Source organism: Eleginops maclovinus, chromosome 10, assembly GCF_036324505.1.
Source record: "Eleginops maclovinus isolate JMC-PN-2008 ecotype Puerto Natales chromosome 10, JC_Emac_rtc_rv5, whole genome shotgun sequence".
Classification (NCBI taxonomy): domain Eukaryota; kingdom Metazoa; phylum Chordata; class Actinopteri; order Perciformes; family Eleginopidae; genus Eleginops; species Eleginops maclovinus.
Window position 1 is genome coordinate 11716482 of NC_086358.1, and position 16753 is coordinate 11733234.

Here is a 16753-nt window from a genome sequence, read left to right on the forward strand (position 1 = left end):
TCTGGATTTAGTGTTGGATTTAAAAGCAGTTTCCACACAGTTTCCACAATGCATCATCTTTAACACTCTATTTTTCCACTTTTGTTTTTCTTTCTTCTCAAGAGTCAACGAGGGAGGGAGGGATTTCTTATTTGGGGGAATTGGAAAAAGATGGGGGTAAATCAGCTTCAGGTGTGAGAATAAAATGTTGTTGTTTTTGTGTTTGCAGGTTGTGGTTTGATGAATTGATAAGCCTATGGATATCAGTGCAAAATCAGCCGAGCTGGGAAGGGGTAAGACAATGACACACAGTCACACACACATATGAAAACATGAAATGCATTGTATTTATTAATAAATTAAAGATATAAATTTGACTCTTAGTTCACTGTCTACTGGCTTCAAAGTTACAGCCAAGTTAAATGAGGTTGAAATGAATGGAAATCCCACATCTCCAAGTGGAGGATTTTTAGAAACATTTTAAAATGATTGCGCAATGAAACCCGTCACTTTCCAGTTTCCTTGAAATTGATACAGTAATTTGGAATGACATATTTCCTGACGTTCATGATTGAAATGTTGTTTGAGCATTGGTGGTTTCCACTCTGCATGCAGATAAGATTTTCCATTTGTGCGTCTGCTCTACTTTCATGCAGCTGTGCACACTTCCTCCCTTTTCAAAAACATCTCCTTTTTTCAAAGTGGCTATATTTAATTTTGGCCCTCACTTCTGGGAATGTTCTCTGTACTGCTGTGATTGTTTGTCTGGTGTTGTCTTGCAGCACCTAGTGAACCTGTTTGCTCGCCTCGCTAACGATAACATCGGCTACGTCGATTGGACCCCTTATATTCCCACAGTGAGTCATGAGCAGAATTGTGAAATATTGTGTCTGTTAATGTATTTTATTGGGGACTCCTGGGCCTTATGAGAGAGATGAGACTCTGCATTGTGTGTTTGTAGATCTTCACCAGGATCCTGCGCAGTCTGAACCTTCCAGTTGGGGTCAGTCAGATGGTGGCACCACAGTATCTCACCAACTCCTATGACATTGGACACTTGGTGTTGTGGATCTCAGCACTTCTGGTACTGACTTTTTTCCTAATAATCTATCTAAAACCACATGTTTTCATTTGATTATTGCCAATAAATGACTTGTATTCCTGCAGGGAGGACCAGGAAACCCTGCACAGAAGGAGCTGACCTGCCTCTTAAACAGCATCGCCTCCTTCTACCATCCCTCCAATCATGGTCGCTGGCAGGTAAGTCTCTATCTCACCCACACACACATACATGCACACACTGAGAGAGGACATTTTCAGCCGCTTGCTGTCACACTCCTTTGATTTATAACCTGTCATTCAGGACTTGGCTGAGTCTCTTCACACCAATAACACTATAATGAAATGCACGACTGTCGGAGAAAAGAGCGATATCACAAATCTGTTTACAGCAGACTCTGCGAATGTGTCTCTGGATGATAACACTAATGTTGAGTGTGTGTGTGTGTGTGTGTGTGTGTGTGTGTGTGTGTGTGTGTGTGTGTGCGCGCGCGTGTGTGTGTGTGCCTGCAGGTCCGACTGATGCGGCTGCTTCAGCGTCTCCCGGCAAGTGTTGTGCGACGTGTGCACCGGGAACGTCACGCTGCCCCCAGCTGGATCACGCTGGTTCCTGAGTGTCAGAAACTGACTGATGAAGACTTGCAGGAGTTCACTCACAGCCTCACTAGAGCCGCCCTGCTGGCCATGTTCAGGTATTGCATCATTGCAGATATTAGTAAAACCATAACCTGCCGAATGTACCCGATCTTCCATGGTTACATCAAGTTTAAAAACTTGAAAAGGCATTACTTTAAGGATGATAACATGTGCATACACACGTATAAATACGTATTCCCACATATACACACAAAGGCATATGAATAGCATTCATACTGTATATGATATAAATTGAACCAGACTTTACATGACATGATCAGAGCAAAGGAAGCAATATGTACACATTTGTATGAAGATATATAAAACAGTATATATATAGTGACATGTAATATATATATACATACACAGTATATATGATATATATCATATATATAATAAGGCAAGGCAAGTTTATTTATATAGCATATTTCGACACAAGGCAATTCTAAGTGCTTTAAAAAAACGAAAGACATGAAGAGCATTAAAACAGGCATTTAAAAAGCAAAGAGAACAAAATAAACATAAAACACAGGTTCATGGATACAAAATGACAGTGCAGTGTGAGATATGAAGAGTTCAATTAAAAGAAGCGGCAAAAAGAAAAGGTTCTGCGTGGGTTTAAAAGTAATAAGAGTTGCAGCTGACCTGCAGGTTTCTGGTAGTTTGTTCCAGATATGTAGAGCATAATAACTGAACGCTGCTTCTCCATGTTTAGTTCTGACCCTGGGGACAGAAAGCAGACCCGTCCCTGAAGACCTGAGGGTTCTGGATGGTTGATCATTTAGCAGTAGATCACAAATGAATTTTGGGCCTAAACCATTCAATGTTTTATAAACCAGCAGCAGAACTTTGAAATCAATTCTTTGACAGACAGGAAGCCAGTGTAAAGACCTCAGAACTGGAGTGATGTGATCCACTCTCTTAGTGTTAGTGAGGACTCGAGCAGCAGCGTTCTGAATCAGCTGCAGCTTTCTAATAGAATAAGCCTTAATCTACAGTAGAACAATTATTCAGCAAGTATTGATTCAACAGAGCAAAAACTATTAGTGAAAAAGTGAAATAATAATACAACTAAAGGGAGAGAGAAACCTAAAAAGAAAAAGAAGCCAGTCTGTAAAAATATTTTGTACGATGACATTTAAAATCAAAGACAGTCCAAGCCGACTTTGTGCTATGTGTGAAGGCTGATAGAAAGTATTTCTACTACAGACAGGAATAGACACCACAGGTGTCAATGTGGAGGTAGGTGTGAGAAATCTGCAGCACACTCACAGCCGGTGGTTTTAAAATCCACATTTAATAACTAGTATTTCTTCAGACATTCATTTTTGAGCCTGGTTTTAGTCTTGAAATATATTCTGTCTGCATCATTTTTAAACACAGTTGTTTTGTTTTATCTAAAAAAAAACTTGGTTTTGGAGACTTCTTATATACTGTAACCATTATTCTAAAGTGTTTTAATAGTAAGGAGCTATTATATATGAATACACAGAAATGTAGTTAAATTGTAGTTAAAACAACAGTTGTATTTAACCTTAATATTAAAGAAAATCACTACATCAGTGTTCCCTGGTTTGTTGTTGTGTAAGCTTGCTATTTGAATCACTGCCTCAGTTATATAACATGTCCAAATCCCGCTGTGTCTCACTAACCAGTTAACCCACAATGCGTCAGTAATTACGAGCCTAATCTGTACAAAGACACGTCATCTGTGATTATCTATCTGTATGTGTATGTGTGTTGTTGTTAACCCTGTGCTAACTGTTGTTCATCTGCCCTTTTGTGGTGATGTGCAGTAAAACCGGCAGTGCAGACGCAGCCTATGCCCTTCAGAACCTGGCTCTGCTCACACCAGAACTCACCATACCACCTGTTCTTGAGAAGTGAGTGTTTGTCAGAGGTATCTCCAAAGAACATAAACCATGTACTGTCAAAAAAAAGGTTTTAGAACTCACAGTTCCCATAATATGTAGGCTTTTAGGCGTTGTTTACAGGAAGTAGTTGCTTACATTTTGGCAAATTGGCACTATTAAGGTATGCCGAGTTAGCCATAGCGGTTCCTTTTTGCAATGTACACATGATTGTAAAGACTACTTTCAAAACAGTGTGTGCGGATACATGAAGAAAACTCTTAATATTTCTTATATATATCTGAAAAAATCCTTTTTGACGCTGCCTTTAATTGAACTGTTCTTATCTAACATTGCACTTTAACTTTTATTCTGCATTTATCTTTTATTCATGTATATTACACCTGTTGTGTTTATTTCATTATCTTTGCTTTTAAATGACTGTTTTTAAATGCCATTTTAGAATGTGTTTCTGCTGCACATTACTTCTAAATGCTCGTAATGTCTTTCATTTTTTTAAAGCACTTGTCTTGTGTTGAAAGGTGCTATATAAATAAACTTGCTTTGCCTTATACATGTTGATTTGCTTTTGAAAAATGTGAAATGATATCCTTTAGTATTCTAGGTCACCTAAAAAGTATGTCCATCCTTGATGAGTGTTTTGGTTTAAGTAATGTCTCAGTCTCAGAGAAGAAGTTCAAATAGGGTCTGACACTGTTGGTGAGCAGGCAGAATCATAATAAGTTTCTAGTTCAGGACACCACCATGCATCTGTCCCTCTGTTAATAAACTGCTAATTTACCTCCTGGAATCCTGTGTATAAAAGGATGTACGCAGCGATGGAGACCCTGACGGAGCCTCACACCCTCACCGCCACTCTCAGCTGCATGATCGGCATGGCTCGCAGCCTGGTTTCCCCAAACAACCATTATCCAGAGGGCCGTGCACACGTGCTCCCACTGCTCATTGGCTCTCTGCCGGGGGTTGACCCCAATGACTTCAGCAAGTGCATGGTGAGTCATGGATGTGTTGCTTATGACGAGGATTTGTCTGCCAAGTAGACAATAGAGCTATTGCTGATTAAATTCCCCTCTTGTGTACTCTTGTATATCCTTTTAATAATTCCTGAAAGTGAAATGAATATCTCAGTTTGAAGAACTTGCAATTACTGCAGCCCTGTCCTCAGTTTCTGCTTGGTTTGTAAAATGGATTGCTTTTCTTTCTTGGTGTGCTCATTGTCTCCAGACTACAATAATCCATCAAATGAGATTGATTTTATACATTTGAAAGTTCTTCCACTGGCATCTGGTAGGCTATTTAACTAAGGGCCTTAATCACTCCAGATGATGTAATTTAATCACGTTTTCCGTCGTCTTACTCTGTCCAGATAACGTTCCAGTTCATCGCTACATTCACCACGCTGGTGCCTTTAGTGGATTGTTCGTCTGCTCCTTCTCAACACAGCGATCTCACAGAGGTACACACACACAGCAAACATAAACAATTTAGTCAGGAAAGAGATTAAATAAACATAATATCTACAACATGTTGAGCAAAAATCTCAGCATTAATCATTCAAACTCTTTCTTCTTTGACATTTTTGGAAACTAAGCTCAAAGGATTGAAACCGTCTCTTGAATATGCGGTCAGCATAGCTTAGCAAAAAGACAAGAGTAAAGGAAGAAAAAGCTAGCATGGCTCTTTGACTCACTTATTAACATGTACAAAATGGAAGTCTGAATTTGACAGGTTGTAGTTTTACAGGGTGAATAGTCACCTCCTGGATCTTTGTCGTCAATGTGAGGTTGCCAGTGCGATGCTAGCTGTTTCCTCCTCTGAAATAAAACCAGCTAAGAGATAGTCATATTATACAAATCCAATAACCCATCATATCTGTTTCTCCCTCTTAGATTGAGAAAAATCTGTGTTTTGCCTCATCTGAATTTGAAGACTTCATTCTCCAGTTTCTGGACAGGTAAACATAATTTAAACTGTCACTTAGTAAATCCAGGTTGTCAATGCCTTAGTGTGAATGTATTTTTTGCTGCTTGAAATGCACCAGTCTGCATCGCTGGCTCTGCCGGCCGCATAACATCCTTCTTTTTTTTTCTCTTCTTAACACTGTTGACATTTTCATCGCTGACAAGTGTGTACATGTGTATGTGCAGGTGTTTTGGTCTGATAGACAGCAGCACCCTGGAACAGACAAGAGATGAAATGGAGACAGATACCCAGAACCAGCTGGAGAGCCTGGTGGAGCTGGGCCTGTCCTCAACTGTTAACACCATCCTGACACAATGCTCTCTAGAAATATACAAGGTAGCACACACACACATGCGTGCGCGCACACATACACAAACACACACACATACACACACACACACACACACACACACACACACACACACACACACACACACACACACACACACACACACACTCTCTTTGAAATTCATGAAACGTATTCATTATCACTACGAGCATGCCAAAGTTGCATAATCTATGTGGTTATTTTACTTGATTTGTGTCACCTGCATAAATCAGTTTTTTGCAAAAATGCTACATGTCAGTTGTGTTTATTTTTTGATGAATTTCATAAAACACAGTCCTGAGGAAATATTATAGTTGACCTTTAAAGTGATTTCTAAAAATCGGCTGATTATGTTTAGCTAACTTTATTATTTTGTCTTGAATATTAAAGGCTATTAAGTAATATTAAGTTATATGTTAAGGGACTTTGACAGCCCGTCCACACAGTTCCGTTGCGTTGACGCTTGACGCACCTTGCCATTCACTTTGAATGTGGTGACGTCAAGCGTTGCCGAACTGCATTGTGGTTCCGATGCTGAAAGTTGAGAAAAGTTCAACTTTTCAAGCGTCGACGGAAGCGCCAGCCAATCAAATCCCGCGTATGCAAATATACGAGTACAAGCACTAGCCAATCAAACCGTGTTTATGTGTGTCCGGGGCGGGAGATTAATGTGATTGGTTGTTGGTCGGGTTAACCCCAAACGCCAGACGCGCCCACCGACAAGCGTCAACCCAACGGAACCGTGTGTATGCTGCGCAAAGGTACATATAGGACGGCAGGTAAAAGGGTAATTAACATTACACATTCATTTGACAGATTTTTTTGTCCAACGTACAGAAGCAAAACATATCTACAGTCAGTGTCCGAACTACGGGGGGACTCGGGGGATCCGAGACCCCCTGAAACTGACACGAGATCCCCCGAAAACATGATTTGGGAAATGTTGGGGGGTCTCTAAAATATCAGTCAAGTCAAGCGCAGAGAAAAATGGGACCCCCCGAAAATCTCGGCATAGTTCGAACACTGTCTACAGTTATTGATGCAGTTATCTTTTTAATCATTGTGTGTTATTTTCAGTATTTCATATTTGAAATTATTATTAGTACACCTTACCTTTCTGTTAGATGGCGCTACAGAAGGTGTTTAACTTTGCCACCTCCAACGTCTTTGAGACCTGTGTGTCAGGCAGGATGGTGGCTGACATGTGCAGGGCTGCAGCAAAGGTATGTATTCATCAACCTTTATCTTATTCTCCTTGCCTCACTTATTTCATATATTCTAATGGCCGGGAATTTCACTAAGTAGTGCACAGAACAGAGATGTGTTACCTTGCCACATATGCTGATCTGTTGAACATTTTCATATAGCTGCACGAAAAAGCAACCTTATAAAACATCCATTATAAAAAAAATGTTTTCATTTTAGACCTTCACTATCATGTCACACTAGTTACATGTTTTATTTCTTACATTTTCACTGTTTATTGATTTTTACTTTGTTAATTTTAGCAGAAATCAGTTCTTACCAGTGTTATTTTCTCCATGCATGTGTTTGTGCTTGGGCATCTAAATAACGTGTGTGTGTGTTTGGGTGTTTGCAGTGTCATCCCGCTGAGTCTCTCCGTCTGTTCGTCCCTCACTGCTGCAGTATCATTTTCCACTATACTGACAGTCAGTACCACACTTTTGTATGTGTGTGTTGTGTTGTGTTGTGTAGTATACAATATGATAAAATTGTTATGTGTTTGCATGAAGAGAGTACAAGGCCTCTTGAATCTAATGAGTTCATTCACACCTTTGATTCACACCATCTGTTTATCTATTTAGCACATTATCGTATATAAATTAGGAGGTCTTAATAGACACAGTGTTAAGCAAAGCCATTAGAGTATTAAAATTTAAAAAGCAATTTTGTTTGTTGGTCCGTGATAACTGTTCATAAATTAATCATTTTTGTGACTAGAAAAAGAAGCCTTTTAGCAGAAAGGTAATAAAGCAATTAGTGAATACAACAAACATTTTTGAATTTTACTTAGTTATGTTTCATTTGATGATGCCATCCCATATTCCAGTATTTCAGTTATGTGGATACAGACCATAGAGCCATGCAGCTAGCCGGAATAAAGCCTGAAATGACCCCACAATTCAGCAAAACGAGTTCAGTCTGTCAGGGGAGCAATACAGAGTACATTATTCATTTTGTGTGTGTGTGTGTGTGTGTGTGTGTGTGTGTGTGTGTGTGTGTGTGTGTGTGTGTGTGTGTGTGTGTGTGTGTGTGTGTGTGTAGACGAGGAGCTGCAGAGTGAAGACGAGCTGGATAAGGAGCTGTTGTGGAATCTCCAGCTGCTCTCCGAGGTGAGACCAGGATCCATCACTTCCGAAGGGCTCCACCACTCCAAAAAATATGAATCCTGCTAATTTATTTTTATCTCGGGTCCTTAAGTGTTGTTGAATCTCAAACTGATTGAAATGACTACCAGATGGGTTGGCATATCTACTTTATTCCATTGCAGATCAATTTGGAATATTTTTGAGTCGTCAACTCATTACTGCTGAGGTGGTCTGTCTATTTAACTTGATTCAAGGTTTCATCAAGTGTTTTACCAGTACTTAGGAAACTAAACCCTCAAAATGAGTGGAACAAAGAGACATTTTTTATTGCTTTAAAAATAGGAAAATGATTGTGACGTTGTATAAGGAAAAAAATGATGAACAATGAGTTTTTTTGCAGTGTGCACCCTGCACTGTCATAAATATCGAGGAGCTTTGTCGTTAACCAGAACATATTGATACCCTTTCTGTTTTGTTTTATTACTCCTGGGAGCTTAATGCGAGTGGGGGTGAGCCAGATGCTGTGATTTACTGGAGAACCGCATTATTTAAGACACAACCCTCAACTGAATTGACTCTGTTTGTGTGTGTGCATGTACGTGTATGTGCATGTCTTGTTTTTAGGTAACCCGTGTGGATGGTGAACAGCTGTTAAAATACCAGGGGGACCTGGAGCGGATCCTGTGTATGTGTGTCCGTCTACGCTGCAAACAGGCATACACACTTGCCTGCAGTCTGCTGGAGCACACACTCCGGTCGCTGTCCCTCATTTATCCCACCGAGTACCGCAGCACCTCTGGAGGCTTTGATACTGACCTCCCTATACGGGTAAACATGCACACATACACCGTCCAATAAATCCAGTCCCTGGGCTCTTAACTGCATAGTTTCAACTACGGCTTATTTGCTATCCTGTTCAAGTGCAAATTGGCTCTTATCACAGCTATTACAGTATCTATTCTGGGACAGGAAACAATGAGGTTTACTTGGAAACTTAATGCAAAAAAACAACCTTGAGAAACAGCTTCTTTCAGTTTAAATAAATGGGATGGTGCAGGTTCAGTAATTGCACTGCAATTCCCATTTAAATGAACAGAATTCAAAAGCTTTTTATCAAATTGAAAGGAATCGGCTTCACTGCTGGATCATACACTAATGTTAAAACTGCCATCTCTTTCTGTCATGACGTACAAACTCATCTGTTAGAACATTTCTCTTGCTAAATTCAAAAGGACATTTAAGATAAGCAAAAGAGACAGAAAATGGTGATTACAAATAAATCTGTTTACATGGGACCTGCAAAAGAGAAACAAAAAGAAATTGTAAAATTAGCACATATAAAGAAAAGTCGAAGCTAAGTCATCACTAACGCATGTTAAACTGTTTTAAAACGTTAGCCACCATGAATTTCCAGGCATACCAGACCAAATGGGTGTTTTAAATTGAGAAAAGGTGTGATTTCTTGCTTATTAGTTTAACTTTTCTTTTAAGAACCAATGTGCTAAATTCAGATTTGTGAACATTGTATAATGTCGCTTTAAGGCAGCTAAATGCGAGTTCAAAGAGAATTTCTCTGCTAACCCTGCGGTGTTTCTGAGAAAAGACTTTTTTATCAAATTGTGTTGTGTTATTGTACATAAATTCAGGGAAAATGCGTTTCTCTTTGGATGTCAAGGTTGTTGAAATTACAGCTACACTCCTCTGCTGCTTTCAAACACTGAGCTCTTTTCATCTACAGTTCACGGTCACTGATTCAGTATTTTGTTGTTGTTGATTTTCATTTTGATTTGTATTTTGCTAGTTGGATTTCTCTGCTGGGTCACACCTGTTATGCAGCAATATTTCAGCCTCATGACCTTTGGAATATAATTACATTTTTCCACGTTTTTGTCTATGTTTTATTCAAGATTTTTTTTGTAGGGGGGAGTTGCTTTTCCACCTTCATAGTTCAGAACCACTTTAGATAAACAGAAAGGGGGAGCGAGAGAGGATGTCATGCTGAAAGGGGTCAGGATTGAGAAGTTACATTTTTCTAAAGGTTACCATACCTTTGTAAGTGATTCAGATTTAGCTTGCTCATTTCCCACACATGACCAGAGCTTTTATCGTTATTTTAATAGTATTTATTGTGATAAAGAACGCTATCCTATAATTCTTAGCCTTTTTTTATAAAGACTTGAATGTTTGAGGAAAATATGAGAAAGAAATGTACAGTATGATTCTGCCGTCTTATTTGTTGCTATATAATAGTAATGACCCTGTCATCTGAAGGTACAACGTTTTTTGTAGGAGTTTGTGTCAGTCTGTCCATCGTTAAATGTCCTCACCCTTTACATGTGTTTCAAATACCCGCTAATGACGGATCTGTGGTTTTGAGTCAGGCTGGTTATGGTGGTTTACTTGCCAGTTGTTCCAGTGGAAACTCTCTCCCTCTGAAACTTTCTGAGAAAAACCTCTCCCTCTCTGTCTCTAGGACTGGGGCAAAGCTGGAGATGTGGCGAACTTGGGTGTGTGTTGGCACGTGCCTAATCAGGAGGAGGAGAACTTTGTTTTCCAGCTGTTGTCCCACCTCCTTCACCCTGAGCTGCAGCGAATTGAGGCCCACGTGTCTGGAGAGCAGCCAATGAGCAGGTGCGTTGTCACTTTTCTTATTTATCAAATGTTTTGACATAATCAGGCACAGGCACAAACAAACCAAAGAACGCTGTATCCCATCATTAATACAAAACTAGATTAGTCTGAGTAAAAAAAAAGCTGAAGATTAACTCTTAACGAAGCCTAATCAAGTGCAAGGGTTTTAGACGTCACCAAAGACACCAATATAGTGAGTTCACAACAAACAAACTATGAGGGTCTGTGTTGTGATATGCAGGGAGGAGCTTTTGCAGAGTCTTGCTATCGTGCAGCACTGCCTTCTTGGAGCTGGAAGCATGCTGCCCCTTCTGGATGGACAACACGTCTCTGACCTGTGAGTTTTGCAGCTACACACTCACACACAGATATTAATTTTCCAGCAGGCTTGTCATGATTCGCTACTTACATTTTGTTTCTCCTCAGCGTGCCCTCCATGGTCAATCTGGGGGAGATAAAGCTGCACATAGGCATCGACTACGGTAAGAAAAAGCACAAGCAAGCAGCCACACAACACACATGCACAAATTATGGCTGTCTGAGCTGTTTCAGTGGGTGATAAGGCCGCTCATCCTGCATTCTGTGTCCGTATGGACGCCTGTGTGTCTCCTCCCCTCCAGATGATTCACGGGAGAACTACAGAGAGTCCATCTGCCAAACCATGAGACTGCTGCTACGTGAGTGAGGGCTTTAACGCCACCACACTCCAGCTCTAAACTCCTCACCTTGTTTGGAGTGTGATTGTGATGTACAATTAATATATATCCTTTTTAATCTAGATCACATCTTGGAGCACTCTGAGGATGACACAAAGTCACTCTTTGTCATCATTAAGGTGACTTTTTCTATTATTCATGTAAGAAATGTTATTATTTGACATGCTGTTAGCTCGCAAAGATCTCAAAGCCGCTGGTTTTTTTTCTGTCTGACTTCAGATCATCAGTGACCTCATGTTTTTCCAAGGCACTCACAAGAAGGAGTTTGACTCACGTTGGAAAAGCTTCACTCTAGTCAAGAAGTCCATGGAAAACAGGGTGAGTCTATAACAAGGCTGCTGAGTGTTCGTTTCAATGAGTTACTTGCACAGGGTTTTACAGTAAGTATGTCGCCTTTCCTACTGCAGCTTCATGGGAAAAAGCAGAACATTAGAGCTCTGCTCATTGACCGGGTACTACTCCAGCATGAGGTGAATTTAACAACACACACACACACACACTTTGTGCAGGGTCTCTAATATAGTATGTGGATATAAATTAAAAAGCTTTTTTCAGTCAGAAGTTGGGGTTTAAATATAATAATATTTGAATACTGTATTTCTGTGCCAATAGATGAGGAAGCTGGTGGTTGAGGGGAGTGTATATAAAGTGGTTCATCAGGAGCTACTATGTGACCTGCTGCTGCTTTCTACCAGCACCTACAGCCAGGTAAAACTGACCCCAAGAATTTAAAAGAAAACTTCTGCTGGTTCCCATTTTCCTGATGGTATGAACATAAATATCTCTGTTGTAGAACGTAATAAATTGAGGATGTTTGCGTCTGCATGTGTGTGTGTGTGTGTGTGTGTGTGTGTGTGTGTGTGTGTGTGTGTGTGTGTGTGTGTGTGTGTGTGTGTGTGTGTGTGTGTGTGTGTGTGTGTGTGTGTGTGTGTGTGTGTGTCCTTGCAGGTACGTAGCAAGGCCCAGCATGTGTTGATTTCCGCTCTGGGAACATTTAGCTTCGCCTACAGAGACCTGATTCCCCGAATACTACAACTGCTCTCACCACAACACACCACTGGCACACAACAGCAGTTTAAGGTACGACAAACACACGCACAGGACACACACAAACAATTGTCGTGCTGGTATTGCTCATTTATCTGGTCTGTTTTTACCCCAACACTATGTGTGTTTCAGGGTGCTCTGTACTGTATGCTGGGTATGCAAAGTGGTCATTGTCTGGCCAGTGCGAGGGACTGGGACTGTGTCGGGGAGGTGTGGCCTGCCCTCGTACGCTGTGGCCTGTCGCCCTCTATGACCCTTGGGGAGCCCTCCATCGGTGGACTGCTTGATGAAATAATTGACCGTATCCATCGCCAGCACGACACCATAGGGATCTATTATACTGTGAGCAACATGTGTATTAAAGTGTATCTTTCAACTGGGCTCATATAATCTCATATTTTGTGTCCAACTGACCAATAGTGACAATTTTTAGATGGGTCTAGTATTGAGCGAGTACAGCGTGCAGATGGTGGTCGCAGTACAGGCTGCAATGTAATCATTCAAAGCAATAGCGCCGCCAATATATGTCCTCTAAAAGTGGTTGTTTTTCCCACGGACAGGTTCAGATTATTATACGTTTTCAAAACATTTCAAAAAGACCCTACAGTGAAAGATATATATTTTGTCTTTACATTTCAATTGATCTGGTCTGGTTTCATGGTGAAATCTTGCTTTATATTCTCATTGTTCAAATCAGCTAAATATTCAGCCATGACGTTAAGAATCTTTTAGATAACTAAGCTACCCTTTCTGTCACATGCAAATACACTTTGAAAACACAGGCAATCCTCTCTTTAACTCTCAGTCAAGTTGCATCGTTGTCTTTTGGCAACAAGTCATGTGACACTATGACAAACAGACCTGATGAGGGGAAAAGTAAAAAAAAACTGTATGAGGTGTACTTTTCAAATGTGTTGTCAGATAGACACAAAACGTTGAAAAATACCGAAGTTACTCTTAAATACTCAATACACTCCCCTCATCTGATCTCCTATTTAGTTGCTTCTCTTTCCCTTTCACCTTTAGGTGTCTGAAGCATGTGTAGAGATAGCCAGTCATATCGCACAGTCTGCAAATCCTACGTCTTGTATAGAGTCTCCCTCCCTAGAGGACCTGAAAGAGGGGCTTCAACGTCAGAAGATCAGAAATGTGGTTGCCCCAAGGTAAGAAACTTGGCTTAAACAGTACATCAATTCATTTTCAATATTTTATTAAACACATATGCATACACAGTTGACACAAATCTAGTTAATAGTCAGTCAATAAGTCGGTTCTATCAGTTTTAATATTTTTCTTCTCAAAGTTACAAAAGATTGTCCTTGCATCTTTTATAATGATAAGTAGGAGCAGGAGAGGCTTGACTGACTTCTTTTTCTGATGTACAGGAAATATGAGAAACTGGTCAACGATCTTTTGGACTGCCTTGAAGACAGTAACCTGTAAGCTTTCTCTCGACCTATGTGTTATCAAATTTGTCCGATTTGTATAACCTGTTTCATAAATAAATTCAGAATACACTATGTTCTGTATTTAAATGAACTCTGAGTACCCACAATAAGAAGCAGTATATGTAAATATGTATATTTGTAAAGAGACCAACCCCAGAAGTCTTGTACATTTCAGAGTGGCTTTTTCTTTATTATTATTATCAATAAGACTTGTTTGTGTGTTTCTTCGCTTGTTTCAGGCCCTGGAAGTTTGAGCACATGGCCACAGACTTGTTAGCCCTCCAGCTGAGAGAAGATCACCCACTGCCCCCCGACGCTGTCCACTTCTTCACACAGGGTCTCACACATGACTCCATCAGCATACGCAAGGTGTGTATACCGTGGTTTTGTCTGACTTTGTTCTGGTGTGGATAATAGGTAATACGTTTAAGGGCAAGTATCTTGATTGCGTGACTAAAAAATATAGTCTTGCAGTTTGCAAACCCAAAATCATTATACTCTATTGTTTAAAGTGATGGAAAATTATAGTTGCACCCTTTGATGTTGGAAAACTTTACATTGTCACTTTGATTTTAACTTCATAAAGAGAATGCAAAGTGTCTTTCTAAAGATTTAACAGTTTATTAAATTGTATTTGCAAACTTCTTTCTTGGGCTGTCATCGTTTGTGTGCATTTTATTTTTATTTCCAGCTGTGTGTAGAAGCCTCCATTTGCTGGGACAATAGTGTCCATAAGCAGGATGCTTATCTTTTCTTTTGCACACTGGCTTTTGGGTAACTATGTTTTCAAAACATGCTCAGGACTTTTGTGTTGTATTGATTTGGAAAACAGCTGGAGTTTTATTTGTTTAGTATACACTTACAAAGAAGCAAGTCCCAAAGAGGCCTGTGTAGAGAAATGCGTAGATGCGTAAATGAGCAGAAGCCATATATAAAAAATAAGCATCAGTGATAGAATATTGTAAAACTGAGACAAATATCCACACAGACAACGCGTTTAGTACCAGGACCTGCTCTGCTGGCGCATAGCTCAACTTAACTACTCTAATAATTCTCTCTCTTAGATGGCAGTTGCAGCAATGGCCGGCATCCTGAAACAGCTAAAACGACCAAAAAAGAAAGCTGCTTTAAGGCCATCAGATATCAGTGAGTAGATGCACACAAATGCACAATCACATTCATACTGAGCTGTGACTAAGTGGGGTAGTGAGCAGATCTTCGGATCAGGGGAGCACTGTTTCAATCCCCACTGCAGTCAGCATCAAAATCAGAATCAGAACTACTTTATTTATTCCAAACTGGGAATTTTTTGTCATGTCGTTGTGTCCAAGACACTTCACCCGAAAATTGCTCTATTGGGAATTGCTCACAGTATTGAGTGTAAGTAAGTCCTGTTGGGTAAAAGCATCTAACAACTGACATGTAATGTAACATACACTCCACAAGTCTTGAATTTGTTTGTAAGGCATTCTCTCAATCCAGCAATTTCAGCATTAGCATTCCTTATCCATGTGATTCATTTCCCTTTGAGTAAGCAATAACACCTTAATATAAATCTCCATTCCCTCTTTATTAAAATATAAATGGTTTGAAATTAAAAATCTTTCTTACTGATTCTTTCATCAAGACTTGCCAACAGTGAGCAGTTGAGGTTTTTATGTCTTTGCTTGTGCTTGTTTGTATATTTAGGTGGTAATGAGGATCCAGAGGGTTTGTGTGTGGGGGATCGTGAGGCAAATCGCTGGCTGCAATATGACAGCAACAACCTACCTCTATGTGAGGACCAGTGGGATTCTCAGCAGTATGTGGAGAAAACACACTGGGGCTACTACTCGTGGCCGAGGTAATGAGAATGATTGTGTGAAGGAGGTGGATTTAGAAACTGGAAGGCTGATTAAGTGCTTGGTTGGATGGTGCTAAATAGGTGATTGACTTAACTGCCTGGTTGATTTGATGCTTGTCTTTGTGGCTAACTTTATGTCTGCCCCACTGCTGGATGACTGATCTTGGTGAATGGATAACTAGCAGGGTGTTGAACTGACTTCCTGTCACAGCCTGGCCTAGATAAAGCTCACTGAACGACTTACTGCCTGGCCTAGATAGAAGAATTGATGTATAGATAGAGTGCATGCTGCCTTGCTGACTAACTGACTTTCTAATCATTCATTTATCCTTGCTGCTTATTTGAAGACACTGTGTGTCTATCCATATTTTATCCCGGTTTGTTGTTATCTATAAATCACAGCAGCCTCTTCTTTGTCTCCCGCTCCTTCCAGGGAAATGATGATCCATGCAGCTTCTGAAAAGCGAAAACACGACCTGCCCTATGAAGAGATGAGTGAGGTGCTCATAACGTACCGCACACAAAATCTTCAGCCTTTGCCTCAGTATTACTATCATTATTACATTTGGTGTTTGTTTGTGTGTCACCCAGGGTGAGAAGATCATCTTTGAATATTTCTCGGACCCGGAGTTTATTGACCAGCTTATAGGGTTTCTCTCTCTAGAGGATCGGAAAGGAAACGACAGCTTCAATCCCCGACGCTTTTGTCTCTTCAAGGTGCAATTTAAACTCTCAGCCTCAATCGATCTGACAAGCCTCTTACAAAGAAGTGACACAGCATACCACCACTAGCCAAGGCTAATTTCAACTCAGCAGAGCAGGAATTTATGTCATCAACAGCTGTCGTCTTTTGTTCCCCATCACATATCCGACAGTTTACTTGCGTCAAACCGATGATTGTAA

General features: G+C 40.2%; 1 protein-coding gene across 2 annotated transcripts in view; it reads left to right on the top strand.

Annotated features, from left to right (window-relative positions):
• LOC134870777 (proteasome activator complex subunit 4B-like) overlaps window positions 1–16753 on the top strand; it is a 32463-nt gene that overhangs the window by 6595 nt on the left and 9115 nt on the right. The window contains exons 6-36 of one of the 2 annotated variants that reach the window (XM_063893168.1): window positions 209–272; window positions 762–836; window positions 941–1063; window positions 1147–1239; window positions 1552–1730; window positions 3471–3557; window positions 4351–4537; window positions 4912–5001; window positions 5435–5499; window positions 5693–5843; window positions 6960–7058; window positions 7436–7505; window positions 8122–8189; window positions 8790–8993; window positions 10639–10796; window positions 11038–11133; window positions 11223–11278; window positions 11417–11473; window positions 11576–11631; window positions 11732–11830; window positions 11920–11982; window positions 12125–12220; window positions 12461–12592; window positions 12692–12901; window positions 13586–13722; window positions 13945–13998; window positions 14247–14376; window positions 15072–15153; window positions 15697–15850; window positions 16284–16350; window positions 16442–16567. In XM_063893168.1, coding sequence (XP_063749238.1) covers window positions 209–272; window positions 762–836; window positions 941–1063; window positions 1147–1239; window positions 1552–1730; window positions 3471–3557; window positions 4351–4537; window positions 4912–5001; window positions 5435–5499; window positions 5693–5843; window positions 6960–7058; window positions 7436–7505; window positions 8122–8189; window positions 8790–8993; window positions 10639–10796; window positions 11038–11133; window positions 11223–11278; window positions 11417–11473; window positions 11576–11631; window positions 11732–11830; window positions 11920–11982; window positions 12125–12220; window positions 12461–12592; window positions 12692–12901; window positions 13586–13722; window positions 13945–13998; window positions 14247–14376; window positions 15072–15153; window positions 15697–15850; window positions 16284–16350; window positions 16442–16567 — 3328 coding nt within the window. The remainder of the gene's footprint in view (window positions 1–208; window positions 273–761; window positions 837–940; window positions 1064–1146; window positions 1240–1551; window positions 1731–3470; window positions 3558–4350; window positions 4538–4911; window positions 5002–5434; window positions 5500–5692; window positions 5844–6959; window positions 7059–7435; window positions 7506–8121; window positions 8190–8789; window positions 8994–10638; window positions 10797–11037; window positions 11134–11222; window positions 11279–11416; window positions 11474–11575; window positions 11632–11731; window positions 11831–11919; window positions 11983–12124; window positions 12221–12460; window positions 12593–12691; window positions 12902–13585; window positions 13723–13944; window positions 13999–14246; window positions 14377–15071; window positions 15154–15696; window positions 15851–16283; window positions 16351–16441; window positions 16568–16753) is intronic. The other variant, XM_063893169.1, reaches the window with a different exon arrangement.